The 21,928-nt window shown below is 40.8% G+C and overlaps 1 protein-coding gene across 1 annotated transcript in view; it reads left to right on the top strand.

Annotated features, from left to right (window-relative positions):
- The window catches only part of GALNT17 (polypeptide N-acetylgalactosaminyltransferase 17), a 381,238-nt gene that overhangs the window by 134,595 nt on the left and 224,715 nt on the right, over positions 1-21,928 (top strand). The window contains exon 2 of the mRNA XM_069486333.1: positions 2,255-2,438. Coding sequence (XP_069342434.1) covers positions 2,255-2,438 — 184 coding nt within the window. The remainder of the gene's footprint in view (positions 1-2,254; positions 2,439-21,928) is intronic.

Genomic DNA, 21,928 nt, shown 5'->3' with positions numbered 1-21,928 from the left:
CCTCTCCCTCTCTGAGAGCAGATATGAGCTCTACGCTGATTTTAACTTCTCACTAGGAGTTTCCCTTTCTTGAAAGCACAGCTCTACATTTTAAATATTTTGAAATTATTTTACTGAGTATTCCTAGGGGTTTTACTGAAATTTTTCATGGTGTTTAGCGCTGCTGCTTGCTGCAGACAGAATTGTCTATCATAAGTGGTTTTATTTTCACAACTTTGTTGAGATATTTTATACACTCCATGTCATTCACCTGTCTAAAAGCGTATAGTTCAGTGGTTTTAATATGTTCACAAAGTTGTGCAACAATCACTTCAATCCAACCCTATAATGTTTCTATCTCCCCAAAAAGCAACGCCATGCACATTAGTAGTCATTCCCTCTCTCCTCCCCAAGTCCCCCTGGCCCTAAGCAACCATGAGTCTACTTTCTGGCTCTATAGATTTGTCTATTCTGTGCATTTCATATAAATAGAATCATCCAATATGTGGTCCCAGTGACTAACTTTGCTCACTTGGCATACTGTTTGCAAGGTTCACCCATGTTGTAGCATGTGTCATTCTTCTTTCTGTTTTATTGGCAAATATCCATTGCACGGATGTACTGTGTTTTGTGCATTTATCAGTTGATGGTCATTTAGCTAATGTGAACATTTGTGTACAGGTTTTTGTGTGGCCATACATTTTCATTCCTCTTGGGTTTATACGTAGGAATGGAATTACTGGGTCATATGATAACTATATTTAGCATTTTGAAGAATGGCCAACCTGTTTTCCAAAGTGGCTGCACCATTTTACATTCCCACTGGTAATGTTCTATCACAAGTGATTTTAAGGCCAAGTACAGGTGTTTGTCTGTGTAGATTTTTGAGCATGGTAAAGGTGATGTCATTGGAGTATTTGTTACACACTGATGTGGAATGATAGGCCGAAGACGAGGAAACAGATAAGAAGTGTTGGAGTAACCTAATTCCCAGCTGATAGGATCTCTGTGGCGATGGCGACAGGGAGAAAAGATGTTAAGGTTCCTGATGAGTGGAACTGATTCTCAGGCAGAAAAAATGATGTTCTTCTGAAACCAACAGAGTGGCTTGCTCAACCTTGGCTTTTGACCTTGATAGTACAGCAACTAAATTTCTGTTTTCAGAGATGCAGGAGAGAGAATACGAGCCTTGCCTTTATGTGATGGAGAACTAGCCTGTGACCAGAGCAGATCTGCTGGCCTTTCACTCAGCTAGGGATGCCTTCCTGGGAGTTTTAGATCCTTCTAGACTCTCTAGGCTGCCCACCATGAAAGGCCAGGGAGCAGGTCCATATTCTTCTTGTCGGGAGCAGCCAGTGAAATGCTAGAGATTGGATATCTAGCACTTAAATGGATGAAGTGTGTGTGTGTCCCTGTGTGCATGAGCCTGTGTGTGCTGAGTAGCTTGAGCATCTGAAATGGCAACAGGGAGTGAGAGCCCTTAACAACAGAAGTTTTCTCGATACATAGTAAAACCTCCCATAACTCTAGGATGTAAAAATTGCCCATCAAGCTGTTTATCCGGTAATAGAATAATAGGTGTAAAGCTGCCACCATCCTGGGGACTTGCAATTGCTCAGGGAGGCTCACAGAGGCCTCCTACTCTGCCTGGCACAGTTATCACCCTTGTGGTTTTTTTTTCTCCCTGTGATTTATTCTCAAACGTTTTATATTTCCTTTTGCCATTTAGATGAAATTTAAATAAAACCATTAGGTAAAGAGCCACGTTAGACTGTTACACCCTTTAAACTCGGGATGCAAATCCATCTGTGTGCCAGACACCTGCAGCTGGGCAGTGATCCGTCGCTGGCTGTGTTTATTCTGTGCTGCACCAGCCTCCTCCTGGCGTCTCTAACCTTGGCCACGATAGCCCCACGGAGAAAGGAAAACAGGCATGAATAATGGCCCCAATCCTGTCCCATGTCGTGCGTCCTCTTTGGTTCTTACTTCTCCCAGTTTGGGTGGTCTCTCCCTTTTGTAGATCCCCAGCTTCCAAAGGAGGGAGGGGGGGACCCTAATTATTGGTAACCAGACTTTAACTCCCAGACCCACAGTTGCCTGGATCCTCCTTTGCATAGAAACATCTCCAGGGCGTATACCTGGCATGGATAAGTTCAAGACATAATTTTTTTTTTCTGTAACAGGTAATGTAAAATTTCCATTGAAGCTGTATCTGAGATTCACACATCCTGGGATGGCGGCTTACAAATAATCCTTTTTCTCCCCCTTTTTCTAGGCTTATCCAAGTCCCTCGGGCTCATTGAAGGTTATGGCGGGCGGGGCAAGGGGGGCCTTCCAGCTACCCTTTCCCCTGCTGAAGAAGAGAAAGCCAAGGGGCCCCATGAGAAGTACGGCTACAATTCCTACCTCAGTGAAAAAATTTCACTGGATCGTTCCATTCCGGATTATCGTCCTACCAAGTAAGTTCTGATTCCGTCATTCCGAGGCGCTTGCTTGAGGGTGGATGGGTGTAGACCCCGAGTCTGTGATATTTTCTCATGTTATTTGTAACTTTTAGGGGAGTTTTTAATTTTAGTATCCTCTTCAATCAATGAACCGAGTCCTACTATTGCTTACAATATATTAGCTAAATTAAAAAGTTACATTGTTATAAAAGTGTTCCAGAAACATATGGAAAGATCCTGAATACAAAAAGTTTCAAATTAAAAAAAAATCACCATGATCTCATTACTTAGAGACAGCAGCTGTTAAAGTTTTAGTATATTGTCTTTGAGTCTATTTTCTATACAGATAATGAGCATAGGATATTTTTTGTCATTTTTTTCATTTAACATTAAATCATGAGCATTTTCTGATGTTATTAATTATGACCATTATTTCCATTGTTGGAAATTTAGGTTATTTTCAATTTTTCATTATTATATATAACATTGTGTTGAATATTTTCTCACTCACATCTTTATATGTATTGATATGATATTTACTTTCTTAAAACACCCTTCTAAAGGTATAATCCTTAGATCACAGTGTAGGAATATTTTTGGAGACTCTTGATACATATTGTACTATTTTCCTCCAGAAAATTTATAGTCATTCTACTCTTAGGATTTTACCAGACTCTCCCAATACTCCTAGCACGTAAAAATGCTTTGCCAAGTTGATAGGTGAGAAGGTACTTCCCATTATTGTTTCAGCTTATAGTTTTTGTATTGGTTGCAACGTGGTTGGCTTATGAGAGGTCTTTGTTCTGTGCTGTCAGATTTAAGAATTGTTTATTTTCTGCTTGTAAAATAGAGAAAAGAGGTTGGACAGAGAATCGAGTGTAAAAAGCCCCTATTTTCTAGGCAGGACTCCACCTTGGCTTCGCAAACAGATTGTCCATTTTCTAATAGAGTTGCAGTGTCTCTCTTTTTCCATTTATATTGTGCCCTGGGTTGGAGTAGAATATTTCTTTATCAAACGGATTTTGTACAAATCAGTTAAGTGTCCTGGTTACTGAGAAAAATAGATTCAAGATTTAAAACATTATCTTAAATGGATTTAAAATTGCGGCATTAGTTGAGAAACCTGTGAAGTCTCTGCCTCTCTCTGTCTAATAAGCATATATTCATTTTGAGTCACTAGGAAAATATACGTCCCCCCAGTGGGAAGCTATTTTGTGTCCCTGGACTTGGGCTGTCAAAAACATCTGGCTGTTTTCATTTCCTGGTGCTCTCTCATTAGCCTTTCTTATTTGGACGTTGGCAAATAAACATAGCCATATTTTTTGTACTCTAATGAGAATGAAAATGCTTCCAACATGGTATTTTCTGGAAATGGGCCAGTTGAACAAATACTAGTGAGCACCTATTATGGGCTAGATGGTTTTCCCCACACTAAAGACACTAATAGAACATTGGAGGGAACACAGTCCTTGCCTACTTCCTGTCTGGGAAAGAAGACACACAAGCAGATCAGTTCAACCCGGGTGGTCTATGTGGTGCGTGCCAGGCTGGGGGTACACACAGGATGTGCGGGGAGAGTCTGAGAAAGTTGCCTGCTTGAGATGACGCCTGAAGGACCATTGGGGGATAGAAAATTGAAGACGGGGGAGGGATAAGGGCAGACCAGGCAGGGAAACAGCAAGAGCACACGCAGGGGTGCGGCATGACGTGCTCAGGGAGGAACTCAGTGCTTGGTGCTGCTGTGGCATAACGTGATGGCTTGAACTTACCATTTATATCTGGTCGCTGAAACGCCACTAAAATGACAGTAAAGGAATAGAGAGGATGGTGGCCCGTAAGCGAAAACTAAACAGATTGGATGATGATAGCAGGGAAGATACACCTACAAAATTTTGGAAATAGAGGACGGAGGAATGTAACTGCCAGAGTGAGCTGGGTGAAGCCAAGACCTCGCTCCCTGATTTGGTGGGTGGAGGTGGTGAGAGCAGAACGCAGCCCATGCAGAACCGCGGGACGCAGGAGTTGGAGGTGCCAGTTGTTCATGATGGCTGAGAGGCGGGTTTGAACAGAAGGGTTGCAGTTTTACCCCCAGATCCTTTCTTCAACTGCACAGCCAGAGACTGCCCTTTCCTGCTTCCTGGAGGAGGTGGCCTCTGGGCTCTAGTTCCTAGAGGTACCTAGGACAGAGGATAACAAGGCTGCCTACTAAATGAGGTGACTTTCAAGCCTCATTACCCTTCCAGACTCTGTACCCCTGTAGGCAAAAGTTTGGTGAATTCACTTGGAGAAAAACATCCAGCCTAAGGAAAAGACCAATAGATCTGACAGTTGGGGGTACCTCCGAAATATCTGGGTTCTTCTCATCAGCTATTAGTATGGCATGCCTGTTGTTAAACTTCATCCTTTAACGAAGCTGTCTTATTCTAAAATAAGAAAGGAGAGGCAGAGTCCCTAGACATCTCAGCAGAGTCTCTGTTATAAAAGACCTTAACAGCAGCAACAACAGCAGGAAACAGGAAACAGAGACCACAAACTTTATTATTATAATTAATGACTTAGATCATGGAATGTTTTACTTATAAAGCAAGAACAGATAGCTATGTTAAGGTAATAATATAATAAGGTAATAAGGTAATAGAATAAAAAAGAAATCTTGGAATTTAAAAATTAGATATAAATAAATAATTCAATAAAGGGTTGGAAGAGAACATTGAGGAAATCTGAAAAGTATAAAAGAAAAGGAAAAGTAGGAGAGGAAAGATAAAAAAAGAATTAGGATCAGTGCCGTAGGTTCAACACCCACCCATGGGAATATCAGAGAGGGTGTTAGAGGGAGAGAGAGAGAGAAAGAGAGAGGGAAAGAGAAATGGAGGGAGGAGAGAAAAAGGGAGGGGGAGAGAGAGGAACAGAGAAAACAGAAGAAAATAATCAAACTAACGATGCAGGAAAATTCCCCAGAACTGTGGGATATGAGCTTTCAGATTAGAAGATTCCCACCCAGTGTCTACAAAATTTATGAAAAGAAAAAAATTAAACTAACACCAGGAAATGTAAATATGCAATTTCAAAACAACGGGGATGAAAAAAAGTCCAAAAAGCTTTTAGAGAGTAAATGCAGATCCAATATGGTTGACATTGGATTTCTCAGTAGAAACATTAAAAACTAGGAAACAATGGAGCAATCCCTAAATAATTTTGAGAGGAAAAGAACGATTTTCAATTTAGAATTTTGTAGTCAGCCACAGAGTACTTTAGATCAGGAGCAAAGTAAATATTACATTGCAGATATGTAGGGTCTCAACAATTTTACCTTCCTTATCTGTTTTCAGGAAGCCACTCAAGCATATGCTCCAGTAAAACAGAGGAGTAAAGTAAGGAAGAGGGTGATGATAGGATCCAGGAAAGAGGGCGTTCAGACAGGAGAGTACCGAAGGCAGATCCCAGAAAGGTGTTCCAGGGTAACATTGCAGGGTGACGGCTCTGTAGCAGGCCAAGAGATCAACCCTTCCATGTTGGAACAGGAACATGGAGGGCTCCAGAAACTATGTCTCCAAAGGAGGGGGATTGAATTGTTTGATTGCCTCGAGTTTTTGATTACATTAAGATATTTTTAACCATTCTTTCAGAAAGTTTGGAACTATTTATTGATAGACACAAAAGCTAAGCATGTAAAAAAGCAAAGCAATTATTAACTGCAGGAAAAAAAAAAAAAGCTCCCTAAGACATGACTTGCAATTCCATATACTCTATGTCCCAGCTGTGAACAATATATTATGGTCATATAAATGTAAATATTGCATATGGACTTAAGCACAAATTATGATATAACTGTATTGGAAGGAGGAGGAGGAGGTGAAATGTATATGTAAAGCACGGGTAGTGTCAAGAAAATTAAATCTTCATCTTCAGTAACAGATTGAAAATGTCTAAAATTTAAACATGAAGAAATAGTAACATAATCATTAGATTCAATCCTTTAGAAACAAGGAGATTACAGAAGTGGCATGAGACTGTATATGTTTTGTTTTAATGAAATAAAATTTCAATTAAACAATAAATATACATCTATACAAAAAGTTAACTGGGAAACAGGTGGCGTGAAAGTATGCCACAAGAAAGAGCTGGAGAACTAGGTTGAATGATAGGATCACATTTGATTTTCTAGATCATTCTGGCAGATGTGTGTTGGATGAATTTGAGGGTGGATTTCAAGATGAATTTGAGAGCTTGCCCACAGGCCATACACTGTAACCAAAGGCACCCTTGTAAATTCTGACTCCACAGCAAAAGTTCCCAAATTAGCCTTTGTTAATTGCAAACTAATCCCTGCCATCAAAGAGTGGCAAGAGCCTTGCCTGTAGAAGCAGCTTCTCTGACAGTTGAGCCCTGGGGTATGTGGAGAGGCAGGTGCCTGGGACCACAGCAGTTTCCTGCCTTGGGAGAAATTCTCCCCCAAGGGGCAGAATCCTTCTTGTTAAGCCTCAAAACAGCTCTCACAAGTTTTTGAGAGGATTTAAATAGGCTAATTTCATTGTAATTTTAAACAGAACCTCAAGTTGCTTTAATTCTTACTGTTTTATTACTATATCACACTTGAGAAAATTGTTTTTCTTATAAATATGAATGAATTTTTAAGTAACAGAGAGATTAACCATTTGTTTGTCATATTTCAGGCAAATGAATTCCAGAATGTTGTTTTCCATTTTATTTTAATTCTGTGATTTTTTTTTTTCTTCCACTGGACAGGTATTTTAAATTTGTATGAATCCTGACTGTCAATCTTGCCATTTTCATTTCTTCTCTGCTTTAAAACTGAGAAAGATATTATCCCTCAGAATACTTATAAATATTCTATTCTGGGTTTTTTTGGTTTTCTGTGACTTTTATATTTCACCCCTCCACCAATCTAGAGTTTATTTTGGAATATGGTTCAAGTTTGTATCTTTTGTTCTAAGTAGCTATCTTTTTTTCAAAACAGATTTATCAAAATAATTTCATAAATAACTATTCTTTCTCTCTTAGTTGGAGGTGCTAAATGTATTATATTTTATGCTTTTTGTATATAAGTAGGCTTATTTTCTGGGCTCTGTGCTATTCTTTTGGTCTGTATTTCTTTTTTTTTCTTTTTCTTTTTCTTTGTGTTTCTTGTTTTTTTGGAAATTACTAAAAATGGCTGTTTGACTGACATTTCCAATCTGCCAGGCACTGTGCTAGCAGTTTGGAGAGGGGCAGAGCATGTCTTGGCCCCCAGGACATCAAAGAGAGAGAGGGAGATTGGTGGCTATTTACAGTCCTTTGGGTCACTTTCAGAGAGAGCCTTAGAAACTAACATAAGGGATGAGCAGTTGTGGGAGAGACAGAAGGCACAGAGGTGACCTTGATCTTAACGGTGAGCAGGAATTTTCCCTCTAAAGAGAAGGCAGGGCATTTGAGAGAGACAAGTACAGTATTAAGTAACTAAGCTTGGGAAAAAGTAAAGCAATGATTAACTGCAAGAAAAAGCGAAAGCTCTTGAAGAAAGGAATTGCATTTCCATACCCTCTGTGGCTGGGGGGACTGGAAAAGTTCTTGGCTTTCGGGACTGGGGGAACTGAAGAACTTTTGGCCTTAATGTAGTTTACAGAGTGAATTGTGGAAGGAGCCCAGATTGGGAAGTGACTCATGTTCCAGCCCTGTGTTGGGGTGGGGACTTTTATCATTGTCATTGGATGCCAGAGAAGGATTTGAGGCCAGATGGTATTATTGTTATAATCCTTTTTTTTTTTTGAATAATGACAACTGTGGCAGAAATGTGGAGGATGGAGTGGAGAAGATGGAGGCTGGTAGCAGGCTGGCTAAATATAAGTCTCTTCTCCAGTTATCCAACATTTATTGAGTGCCAACTGTGTGCCAGACATCGCCAGAGAACGGAAGGGCTTCTAATGATACAATGGGCATTTTATTATTATTGTGCTACTTTTATTGAATTGTTTCTCTGTAACAAACCAAGGGCTGAGCAGGGATGGGGTGGAAGGGCTGGATTCAAGAGACTTTTCCTGAGAATCAGGAAAATGAGGCAACTAATTGGATATAGATGAAGTGTGCACATTCAGAAATTTCTAGCTTGGGAGATGGAGTCGAGGTGATTTCATTAACCAGGAGAGAGAAGCTGCAGAGGTTCATGTTTTGCGGAGAAGATGGTGGTTCTGCTTGTCCTGGTCTCCATAGTTACGATTTTCTTAAGTAACCACATGACATGTGTGTGTCTGGCTTTATTCACTATTTGGCTACATGTGTGTGCCCAAGAAGGTGACCCTCGGTGACCCCAGAAGCCAGGCAAGGCTTTGTAGACACCTGCTCTTTTCTTTCGCTGAGACGTGCCATTCTATACCACAGCATGGCCTATTAATCCTCTGCTCGCCCAATTATCTCCTAACATGGGGGAGGGACCACAGGAATCTCTGCGTGTTTATTAAAGCCACTGCCGAGATCCCTGTACAGATTTTATGGTGTGCTTCCTCCTCTCAGACGGTGTGGGTAATTTATGGGCCGTTTCTACTGCTGTTATCTCCAATTTCTCCTTTGGCCTCCTGCTTATAAATCCAGATGTCAGGTTTCTTTTGGAATTCATTTGGCTTCACTCAGAAAGTCTCCTCTTTCCTCTCTTGCCACAAATTCCAACCCGTTGTATCTCATCCCATCTGCTCTGGACGCACAGGGCGTGAGGCCTCCGTGGACCGTCCTGGTGTCTTGCCCGCTGAGGTCCGGAGGTCAGGATTGATGTCCAGGCTGACCTTGGATACTTGGGAGTCATCTGGGTCCAGTGTGTATTTTAGATTGAGTCCGTGTGAGTATGTGAGTTGTGTGAGTATGTGAGTCCTGGGGTTATCGTTTAGGGGGGTGAATCTACTCACTGGTCAATACCCAATTCAGGTTCCCCTTCCCTGTGAAAAGGACACACCTGATTATTGTAGCTGAGCCTTTTTTGCCTGAATCATTCATCTGACAACAGATACCTGTGTCTCACAGGTTGGTTTTCAAATAGAATGAAGGTGCCTTAAAAAGGGTCAAGAATCCTACATTAAACTTTCTCTTGCACCGACGTGGGCACAGAGGGTAGCTGTCTAATGGGTACTTGTTGGTAGAAATAATATATAGGTGCGTGCTTAGTGGTGCTCCTGAATCACTAAGCACAATAATTATTCCCTTCTATTGACTACCTTTTATGTTTTTGTCACTGTACTGCATGTTTTATTGATCTCGTTTAAATTTAACCACTCTCTGAAGTAGCTGTTACCACCCCTGTTTTATAAATGAGGCAAGGTGGCCTTGGAGAGGTTGAGCAAACTGCCTGAGGTCCCACAGCCAGTGAGCGCCGCAGCCCGGACTCAAACCCAGTTCTGTGCGTCTTCAGCCTTGGAGACCCCCCTGCCCTACCACACACACCACACACCTAGCTGCCCCCTTGGCACAGCCCTGCCGAGCCTTCCACGTCTGTGGAATGGAAACTTCTGCTCCACGCAGGGATTGCCAGAAGAAAAGAATCGCTGAGTTTTAGAGAAAGAGGACAGTTTCTCTGGGGAACTGTGTGTGTGTGTGTGTGTGTGTGTGTGTGCTTCGTTAGTTTTCTTCTCTTTGTCCCTTTCAACTCTTCCATCCATAATAAAATCCCACTTCCAAAGGGGCTGTATGCCGCCTTGGATTAACTGTTGTCCATTACAGCTCCTAGTACATAATGTAACATAGAGGAAACCCTCTTTACAGCATGCAGCATTAAAAAAAAAAAACAACTCAGGAAACAGAAATTGTATAGGTTTAGGCAATGTTTTACCATCGAGCTTATTTAACCTAGAGGCCTAACTGGGAGGAGCTTTATTTGCTAGAGCTGGTCCTCGCCATTGATGGAAGAGTGATGAGGACGGGAAAATATACCCTTTTCTTATGTGAGGGTGAGATGATTCTTGAAGTATCTATGGGTGAATGTTGATCCCCCTTTCGTGGGTTCTTTAGGTCTGAAAAGGATGTCTGAGTCACCTAAAAACCTTTATGAGAGAGTTTTGCGTGAAAGTCAAGAGCATGGATTTGAAATCTGAATTTGCTCCCAGCTTTGTCTCTTATTAGCTGTGTGACCTTGGGCAAGTTACTTAACCTCTCTGTGCCTCAGCTTCCTCACATAAAGTGGTGATGTAAAAATATCTACTTCCTAGGATTGCTGTGGGGATTAAATCAATTATTCCGTGTGAACTGCATAGACTAACGTACCAGGCATTAGTCTAAGCCCTTCTCACATATTCATTGATATCTGATCTGATCTGATCTATCAAATATCTGCAATTATTTTTTAAAGTACTTTCAGCAGATACACCCCTTGTCCTTGAAACACCTTGCATTAAATGACAGAGTCTTCAGGAAAATACCTACCTGGAAAGCGATATGGTACCTGTCGTCTCGCGCTGATATGGGAAAGTCAAATCCAGGGCCGCGAGTGTCCCCTTGTCCCCACGTCAGCACTGGATGCAGAGGACCCGGTCTCGGATGGACACCAGGGCTGCGCTGAGCGTCCGAGCGGGGCACGTGCCCTCACGGGCTCTTGCTGGGCCTGGTTCCGAAGGCGCCGCTCCGGATTCTCCGCAGCCAACGCACCGCGGAAGGTCCGGACTTCAGCAGGGTGTCTGCGGCCCGGAGACGTCGCGGGAGCTGGAAGGACGGGCCAGCCCCCTGCTTCGTCTTACCGTCCTCAACGGTAACCAGACCAGAAAAAAATTAGTATGATGTGTGTTTTTCCTCTTTTCATAAGTCGGAGAGGCTTTTCCCACGTATCAAAATTTGATTCCCATGAGAAGGACGCGGTGTTAAGGAGCGCACGTCGGAGGAGCGCTGCTCCAAGTGGGGGTGTGACACACGCGGGCTGCTGGGCCCTGTGGGGCTCTGGTCTGAGGTCCGGGCCACTTTCTGTGAGTTAATTCCTTGTGCTGAGAACTCAGAAACGACGGGGAGGGTTCTGAGAGGGGACGTTGTCTGCAGGCTGCATTCTCGGTGGAGGTCGGGGATGCTGAGACTGTCTCTGCAGCTGCCCCAGTGCAGCCGGGAGGCCGACTGCTGGCCGGGGGCGCCTGGGACAGTGTGGAGCAAACAGGCTGCCTCAGTTTCCAGGTCGTGTTGGGGCCTGGGCAGCAGCAAGAAAACCCGTCGTTGCCTAAGACCTCAAACTGGGACCGTCAAGTGGCATTTCTGCCTGTTATGAAGACATGGGAACCTTGGAACGAGCATGATTATTCAAACACGATTCTGGAGTGCTCCTTGGGCAAAAGTGTCACAAGTTGCAAAAGTGAAAGGTACACATTCCCAAAGAGCCCACAACCCTGCCTGCTTAAAGTCACCTGGTTTTCCTACACCAGTGGTTCTTGGCAAATCCTAAGCCTTTGGTCCTCGGCCCCTACAGCATGTTGAAATCGCTGGGGGAGCTTTTAAGCCTTGGGAGGCCCAGACTGTGCCCCAGAGCAATTCATTCAGAACCTCCGAGGGTGGGGCCCAGGCATCAGTATTAACAAACTTTGTGTTAACAAGATCCCTAGGTGATTGCCCTGTCTCACCTACCAGAGGGAGAACCACCGGGCCTATGATGTTTCTGGAATCGTGACTGTTGGACGACCTACACCTCAGCCTCCAGGGCTGCTGGGTAAAGCCGTCAAATCTCGGGCCCTGCTGCAGGGCTGGTAGACCAGGATGGGCTTCGTAAATCTACATTTTTCAAAAGACCCTCGAGCAATTCATATTTCAAAATTTTGAGCATCCTGGGACCTCATCATTTTCTGAGAACCTCTGTATGTGGAGGAGGTGGAAGAGAACATGAGACTCCGGACAGGGCGGGGTTTCCGTGCGTTGGGACTTTGCTGTACTTTGTTGCTGGATTATTTTGTGTCACTTCCCTCCCTCTCCACTTGTTCCTTCCCATTGCATGTTCTCGAGTACATCCATTTATTTAATAAATGAAAAATGAGTAGAAATCAACCTCACTGTGACTTATTTTCCTTTTAGAATTTCAGCGTACCCCATGAAATGGTTGGCAAGGCTTTGGGGTGCTTCAGACGTAGAGACAAGGGGCAGAAAGATAAATATAAAGCATGCGTATTGTTTGCAACCAGGAGGGGCATCAGGAGCATGATAGAGGTCAAAGAATTCGCTGATTTTTAAGAAAGAATTCCCAGTTCCTCTAGCCAGCCTGGCTGCCCAAAAGTTTATGAATTGGCAAAGTTAATTGGATCTTTTCTTGGGACCTGAATGCATTGAAACGGCTGCAGTCAAGATTGCCTCCGCCCTTTCTGTTCTGGAGAGCTTTCTAGGCAAGTTTCAATGTCTTGCATGGGGACCTTGAAACCGGTAGATTGAAACAGATGTCAGCCTTGCTGTACTTATGCAAATGGATCTGCCCTGTGGCCTGTTCACTACCTCCAGGGCCATTGAGTTCCAAATTCACCGTTCCCCAGCTGTAGGTGCAACTCTGGGAAATGGAATTCTTGATTTGTTAGCTGAAATCAAACCGATGTTGTGATTTGTGGCAGTGGCTGTTCTCGCTCCTGTTGGCCTTTAGTACTTTAAGTCAGGCTTGTAGGCGTTGGAGAAGTGTAGGAGGGGACTAGCTCACCTCATCTGATGCTCAGAAATCCCCATACTGCCTGCCGCTGGGGACCCTAGAGTCGGAAAACACAACCCGTGTATTTCTGAGTGATTAGTCTGCCTGTTTAGTCTGCAGCCCCTCACTCTCGAAGTGCACTGAGTTAAAGCAAACCCATCCCAAACCGGCCTGCGGCGAGCACACGCGCACACAGCGCCAGCCAGCCTCCACACGCCCAGTTAAGGCAGGCTGCTGAATTCCACTCGGATTTGTTTAGGGGAGAGATAGTTCTGTGAAATACTCTCCTGCAAACATTTGTTTCTCAGCCCGGAGAATAATCAGTAGAGGCAAACGTCTTTGCAATCACGACGCCTTTTTATGTGTGGAGTTCTTCGTTGTTCTTGGTCTGTGAGTACAGTAAACATCGTCTAAAGTGGCAGCCGGAGAGAACCACAGTGCTCGGTAATAAGGGGAGATTTACAGCGTTGTAAGAGCCGGGGGGATAAATCAGGCTTCTGGTGGAATGGGCGAAATGGACTAAACTCAGGTATTAATGGGAGAGACACGTGTGCACTGCAGAGGGAGACAGACTCATCAGTATTACAGATGGTATGTCCTTTTAGTTAATTTAGAAGAAATTCTGATCCGCCAACAGAGCTTTGAGGATGGATGCAGGAAAAAGAAGACTGTGGCATATGGAGAGAACATATTTGTTCTTGGAAAATCAGTAGAAAATGTTTAATGTCATCATAACCTCATTTGCATAAAAATAGTCGTATGCGGCAAACCAAATGAAAGCAAAGGAAGATGTGATGGAACCAATGCTCTTCGAGTTTCATTTCATTATGAATAACATAAATAATTCAATTGAATAAATAAATACAAAATTGCTTTAAGTAGAGGTACTGGAAATTATTATTCGTTGAGAATTCCTTTAATGGTACACGTCTTGATGATGAAGTAATGTGATTACGCCTCCGTGGGCAGCGCTCTGTTGTACACTTGACCCTCGATAATAATATTGAGCTCTCTGTAGCTCTCAAGGATTTTATGGGCACAAATGGAGTTTTTAGTTGCACACTCCCATTCCTAACACGAACTTGAAGTAGTTAAATAAGCTGTGGCCTGTCTTCATTGCGGTGAATACAGTCCCACTTTGCACATGGGTCTGCTTAGGCAATATCTGATGATCACACGTTTGAAGAGTCTTGGACTGTGCTAGGTAGATACATAATTCTAAATAAATATTTGGAATCCTGGTGAACAGAATTAGAGCCATTGTTGCTGTCTTACAAAGTCTGATCAGGGGAATTCTAGGCAAGGATAAATTGTGGCATGGAAAAAACTTGAGGGAATTTATTTATTAGTTGAATTTCAACAAATGTTTTCCAGCTGTAACAGAGGGGTATGACATAGTCCTTGTACTCATTTGATTTTATTCATTGACTCAGTAAATACTCCCGATCCTCTCCCACGTACCAGCCACGATGTTGGAGGTTGAGGTTATAATGGGAGACAGGTAATAAACTGGGAAAAAATAAATGCCAGATAATTATAGATTATGATAAATGCTTTGAAGTAAATAAAGAGGTGCTAATATATAGTCAACCCTCCATGTCCTTGAATTCTGCATCCACAGATTCAACCAAGGATCAAAAATATTAGAAAAAAAATAGAAACACTACTTGGGAGACTGAGGTGGGAGGATTGCTTGAGCCCAGGAGTTCAAGACCAGCCTGAGCAACATAGTGAGACCTCACTTCAAAATAAATAAATAAATGGATAAAAATTAATAATACAAATAAAAACACTACAGCGTAATAGCTATATACATAGCATTTCTATTGTGTTAGGTATTGTAAGTAATGTAGAGATGATTTAAAGTATTTGGGAGGATGTGTGTAAGTTATATGCAAATACTGTGTCATTTTATATAAGGGACTTGAACATCGTTAGATTTCAGTGTCAGCAGGGAGTGGGTGGGGAGGGCTTTCCTGGAACCAATCCCCCTTGGATACCAAGGGATGACTACAGAGTAGCTGGAAATGAGGGTGCACTTTACAGAAGGTAAGCTGAGGAAGGAGAGGAGTTGAGGATGAGCCAGCAACTCAGAAACCTGCCAGAAAAACTCTCCTGCCAGAGCAGCGCTTAGAAGGCCTTGCGTTTGGAATGGGCTTGGCTTTATTTAGGAACTGACAGGAGATACTGGCAGATTGTTTGAGGGGGATGGGAGCATAGGTAGGAGCCAGATCATGCAAGACAGTGGGCAATGCTAAAAAATCTAGGATTTATTCCAAAGGGAACAAAACTGGTATGCTGAGTTGATTACTGTCCCCTCAAAATTCAAGTCCACCTGCAACCTGTGAAGTTTACCTTATGTGGAAATAGGGTCTTTGCAGGTGTAATTGGTTAAGATGAGATCATATGGATTAGGTGAATCCAAGATGACTGGTATTTTATAAGAAGAAGAGAGACACAGAGGCACAGACAGACACGGGGAAGAAGGCCACGTGAAGACAGAGTGATGTATCCACAGGCCAAGGAATGCTAAGGATTGCCCCAGAAGCTAGGAAGAGGCAAGGGCAGGGTCTTCCCTAGAACCTTCAGAACATGACCCTGCTGAGACCTTCATTTGGGACTTCTAACCCCCAGAACTATGAGAGAATAAATTTTCTGTCATTGTTTTAATCGACCCAGTCTGTGGCACTCTGTTATGGCAGCCCTAGCAAACTGACATTAAAGAGAATGGAAGCCACTGGAGATTTGAAATGGAGAAGCGTCGTCATCTGGTGTATGTTTCTAGATCATTCTGAATGCTGTTTGGGAAATGGGTTATGGAGAGCAGGAGAGTTTGGAGGATCCTCCAGGTGGGAGACAGCAGTGGTTCCGACTAGAGTGAGGATGGTGAGATAGTGAAAGTAGACAGAGATTTATTAATATGTTGGAGGTCATCAGAGAAGGCTACCAGGTTTTAGGCTGAAACACATGGGTATACGGTAGTGCCATTTACCGAGATGGGGAGACTGGAAAACAGATTTTGGGGGATACTCAGGAATTCTACTTTGGACATGTTGAGTTTGATTTGACCTTTAGTTATATAATTGGAGATATCAAATGGGTGTTTGAACAACTCATGAATCCGGAGCTCAGGAGAGAGGTAAGGGGCTAGAGATATGCCTTGGGAGGTGTCAGCACAGAGATGACCGTCAGAGCTGAGATCACTAAAGAGGGAGCTTTGGGAAGAGCCCAGGACTGCGTGCCATGTCACCCCAAAACTCAGAGTGTGGAAAGAGGAGAGAAATTCAACAAAGCATGTGGAGAAGGAACAGCCAATGAAGAAGGAAGAAATCCAGGAGAATGCAGTGACCTAGAAGCCAAAAGAGGAGGGTTCCAGAAGGAAGCAGTGTTTGTGCGTGACGAGGGATGCTGAGATGCCAGAAGTGTTCGGGGCATTAATGTGAAATTCATCGACGACCTCAACAATGATGTTCATCCCTGATGGGGCTGGGTAGCAAATTGCCTACTGAATGAGTTTTATTGTGAATGGAGAAGGGGCATGGATTGGAGCCAAAGGCTTGGGGGGGGGGGTTTAATGAGGTTGCTATTATCATTAGTGTTTCTTTTTTAATTTTCATTTTGACATAACTTCAGACTTAGGAAAAGTTGCAAGAATAGTACAAAAAATTCGGTATTCCCTTTGCCCTGATTTCTCAAATGTTAACATTTTGCAGTATTTATCTCTCCGTAAGTAGGTATTTTTTCTCAGTCATTTGAGAACGAGTTGCAGACGTGGTGCCCCTTTGCCTCTGAATACTTCAGCGTGTGCATCCCAAGGACAAGGACGATCTGTTGCACAACCACGTACAATACGATAATATTACTATTTACAGACCTTATTCAGATTGAAGCTGTTTCAGTAGTGTCTTTTATAGAAAAAGAAAGTCCTAGATTAGGTATTACATTCATTTGTCATGATTTGTTGTTTTGAAACAGTCCTTCAGTCTTTCTTTGTCTTTCACGACATTGACATTTTTGAAGACAGCAGTCCAGTAATTTTGTAAAATGTCTCTCCGTTTTGACTTGCTTGATGTTTCATCAGAATTAGATTCAGGTTATTCTTTTGTGGCAGGAATGTTACAAAAAATGATGTTGCATCTCAGTGTATTTTATCAGTTCACGCATGGGGTCCATTTGCTTTATCACTGGTGTCGTTAATGTTGATCACTGGGTTAAGGGTGGTGTTGGGTGGCAGTCAATTATGTTTCTCAGACCCCCACGTGGTGTTGAACTGGGGGAGAGAGTGGACACCCTTGCCTCGTTCCTATCCTTGACAGCAATGCCTGTAGTGCTTCCCATTAAGTAAATACTGGCTTTGTGACCGTGGTATAGTTTACCATGTTAAGGAAGCATCCAGTAATTCTAATTTTCTTGAGTTTTTTTTTATTAGGATGAGTGTTGAATTTATCAAACTCATTTCAGTATTTTCAGTATCTATACAGATAATTGCAGCTTTCTTTCTCTTATATATATTAATATCTTACCTTATATTGTTGGATTTCCTAATGGTGAACCAAATTTATGTCCCTGGATTAAATGTCCGCTAGGTTGTAGTGTATTGTTTTCTTAAGGTAATTTTGGATTCTGTTTACTAATATTTTATTTAGAACTTTTGCACTGATATTTGTAATTCATTCTCCCCCATCCCCCGCCCTGTGCTGTCCTTAAGAGGTTTAGTCATCAATACATTATAAAAAGAATTAGGAAGTTTTCTTTCCTTTTCAATTCTCTGAAACAACTTACGGATAATTATGACTATCTTGTCCTTGAAAGTTTGGTAGAATTCACCTGTGAAGCCATTTGGGCATGATATTTTCTTTACGGGGTAAGTCCTTGATGGTTTTCTCTCTTTTTCCTGGGGAAATAGGTCTGTTTAAGGTTTCTGCCTCTAATTAGTTCAGCCTTGGTAAACTGCCTTTCCCTAGGAAATTATCTGTTTCTTCTAGGCTTTCAAATTTATTTTCACAGAGATTTTCAAACTAGTCCTTCTTTTTTAACAGTTATTTTCCCCTTTGGATTCTTATTTTATATGTTTGTACTTTTTCCTTTTTATAAAGTTAGCTTAAAGTTGTCTATTTTGTTAATTGCTTTTTAAAAACCAGAATTTTGATATATTGATTAGATCTTGTATTTTTCTATTCTCTAACTCATTGATTTCTGCTTTTTATATTTATTATTGCCTTCCTTGTGTTTCCTTTTTAATTTGTTCTGCTTTCTGAAAAAGATTTCTGAGCTGATAGTATATAATTCAAGCATTTTTATTGCTGACAGTTTTTAAAACTTTGAATATTTTTCTTCTTACTGCTTAAAAGTTTCCCATTGATTCTTATTTGTGGTGTTTTCATTATCATTTTTCAGAAATTATTTAACTTTGGTTTGTATTTATCCTGTCACTCAAGATTTGCTTAGTAGGTTTTTAAAAGTTTCAGATGGATGATGATTTTAAAAACTTATTAATAATTTTAAATTTTATTGCACTGTGAGCAGAATGTTGTTTGTAATATTTGTATTTTATGAAAGTTACTGATTTTTTTTTTTTTGTGATTCTTTTTTACAACTTTTCGCCTAAGGTTGAGAAGAAACATTGCCTTTTTACTGAGAGTAAAGTTTAATATATAACCATGAGTTCTATCTTATTGATTACATTAAGTCATATATTTTTACTCATTATTTGTCACTTTGGTGTCCTTGTACTAAGACTGGGATGTCATTATCTCCTATTATTGTGAGTTCTGCTTGTGCCTGCTATTGCTTAGTATAGGTGGTTGCTATATTATTTGGTGCATAGATATGAAAGCTGTTACATCTTCACTGTGAATTGTGGCTTCGAGCATTAAAAAAAATATCCTTTATCACATTTAATTTGTCTCTTTTAACATTTTGGGTCTTCAGTTCTACTTTTTGTGGTATCAGGATCACTGTCCTTTTCTTACTGTTTTTATTTGCTTGGTATTTTATTTTTTAGGCTTTCTGATTCGTTTTTCATAGATGTGCTATTTGTATACAGCACATGGCTTGGTCTTACTTTGTAAGCCAAACTAATTTTTCCCCCTCTAATTGGTGAATTAAGCCTTTTCACATTTACTAATATGATTGATATATTTGATCCTAATTTTTTTCATATTATTTTGTTATAATAATTGTGCATATTATATCTGCTTGTGTTTCATTTTCTACATGATATTTTTCTCTTTTATTTTAATAATTTCCTTTGGAATTTATTTGTTCTAATGATACTTATTCCACTTTATTTATATTTTTGAAATTAGTCTTTTTAAATGCCCTTGTTCCCTTAATTTGCTATTTAACATTGTACAATCGGACTTGCCAGTTTTTAATGGTATCCTTTAACCTTCATCTGTTGTCTAAACAAATATAAATGAGCTTATTTGACTTTTCTCTTCCCTCTTCCTTCTCCTATTTTTAGCTGTATTACTTCTACTTTGTGAGAACTTAAATATATAACTCAATAGTCTTCTGCCCTTATTCCCACCTTGTTTTAGTCTTAGATTTACAATTAAATGTAAGTTTCCCCAGTCATCTCTTGTTTGGCTGAAGCTCACCCTCTAGTTGGTTCCCCAGTCTGTCCAGTAAGCAGAATTTCCTGAATTATTGCATGTTTAAAGCATTTTTACTGGTTTTGACACTCAAAAGACAGTTTAGCTGGGTATAAAGTCCCTCGTTCACATTTACTTTTCTTTAGCTTTTTAAAAATGCTGTTCCATACTGCTTTGCTTAGTAGGCTGTTTTTGAGAAGTTGGAGGCTAATTTAGTTCTTGTGTATTTGTTATTTGATTATTTGGAGAACAGGGATTGAAATTCCTGAGAATTTTTTTCCTTTATTTTTAAAGTCTAATCATTTTCTAGAGTAGTTGTTGGAATTTATTATTCTGGGTCAAATGTTTAAGGTACACAGTGGGCTTTTTCAATATATAGATTCAGGAAATCTAATTTTAGAAAGTCCCTTTGATTCATAGTCTTAAATATTAATTTTATTCCATTGTCTTATTTTCTTTTTATAGTCCATTAATACAAAATTGTTACTTTTTTGTCTCCCATTTCAACTGCTTTTTCTCTGATTGTGTTTCTTTTTTCTTTGCCTCATTTTCATTGTCTTGGTTGTCTTCCTGCTTTTCTTTAATGCTCATATTAAATTTTCTTTTGTGTTTGCTCTCCGTGGGCACCTTTGCAGCCCAAGATGATGGGTGACGTTTTCATCACAAACTGGTTCTTCTGGAGTCCACCTAATTTCTGAGATGATTTTTTTTCCATTGTCTTCCATTTCTTTTCAGATTTGAATCAACTCTTGCTTCATTTCTTCCTATTTTTGTCTCTTTCTGGTGTTTTTTTTTTTTTTTTAAATTTTGACTTTCCAATTTAAAGCAGTGTTTCATATTCTCCAATGCTTGTTTGAGGATAATTAAGTTTGGAGTATTGATAAAAGTTTTTTTTTTTTTTTAACTTTGGGGTTAATATTTTTTGGAGGGGGGATTTCTATAAAATAAAGTACTCTGATTGTTTGTTTTCCTTTTCTTTTTGATGTAGTTACTTTGTATATATGGAGTCTGTTTCCATCCATTAACTTTGTTGACTTGGAGTTCAGTGTCAAAAGTATAGTCTCTTTAGTGGGTGTATTTTTGTGTATGTGATTGTGGTGAGAGAGGGGTTGTGTCATCTGGCTTTTGGGTTCTCTTTTGTTTTGTAGGACTCTGAGTTTTCCCCTTTTGCTTATTTTCTGATTGCCTCTCCTAACCTTTTAACCTTCTTCTTCCCCAGAAGTGATGCCACCAGTCATACACATTTGAAGTCCCATCTTTGTTGCAAATGCTCTGATCTGCCAGGGCTCTTTTTCCACGTTTTCACACTTAAGCTGGCATTTCTCTTTCTGCTGGTTATTTTAGACCAGATTTAGGCTTACTGTCAGCTTCTCTCTTTCCTATTCCACAGAGTTCCCCAAATTGCCTTTGCTGGGGAGGGGGGAGTGGCTTGCAATAGAAGTGTGAGAGAGATCACTCACTGGTAGCTTGTGTTTATTTTTCTACTTAAATTTGAAGTTTTGGAGGTTCTCTGTTTTACAGTAATGCCACAATTTTATTTGTTCTTTTAACTATTATATATTATTTTGAAGAATGTGTTAAGAGATTTGAATTTATGGAGCCCAGAATTTTCATTGTTGTTTTAAGTGGAGAGAGATTAGATTCAAAACTTACACTGATGAGAATATTTACCTACATTCAGTAGAGCAACTACATCAAAATCCTTTGAGGCTCCTGTTGAAGTCCAGATTCCCAAGCTCCAACTTCCATAGACTGAATTGGAATCTCTGGGAGTGGGGCCCAGGAATTTGGGTTTCAAGTGACATCCCAGACATTCCTTATGCTTGTGAAGTTGAAGAGTCACTGGTATAGATGGTAAAAACCATAAAATCAAATATAGGAACGACTACTGTTGGCCATAGCAATGTAGACCAGAAATTTTGGAAACTTTGTGTAACTCACTTAATGTTTATGGGTCCCAGTATGTAATTGATTTACATATTCATTCAATAATAAATTATTGGTCACCAGTAAGTAGCCAGTCAAATAACTTCCAGCAGGATCATTTGTTTCTTGATGTGAATTATGGCCACCAGAAAGTTTTTTGAACTCTCTCTACATATGTAATTTATACCCTCCTATGAGGAGAGAGGAATGAATGGCAATTTGTTACCTGAGATTTAGTGTAAAAATGAAGCATTTTTAGTGTCAGTTGTCACGTACAGACCAGGCCCGCTTCCCAGGCCTTGCGTGTCTGCTGTGATGAGAGTGTAGCTGATGCTCCACATCCACATGCCCAGGAGCTTGGGGATGACTTT

The sequence above is a fragment of the Eulemur rufifrons genome, chromosome 14, assembly GCF_041146395.1.
Source record: "Eulemur rufifrons isolate Redbay chromosome 14, OSU_ERuf_1, whole genome shotgun sequence".
Lineage (NCBI taxonomy): Eukaryota > Metazoa > Chordata > Mammalia > Primates > Lemuridae > Eulemur > Eulemur rufifrons.
The sequence above is the reverse complement of the archived record's forward strand: the minus strand, read 5'-3'. Positions and strand labels throughout refer to the sequence as shown.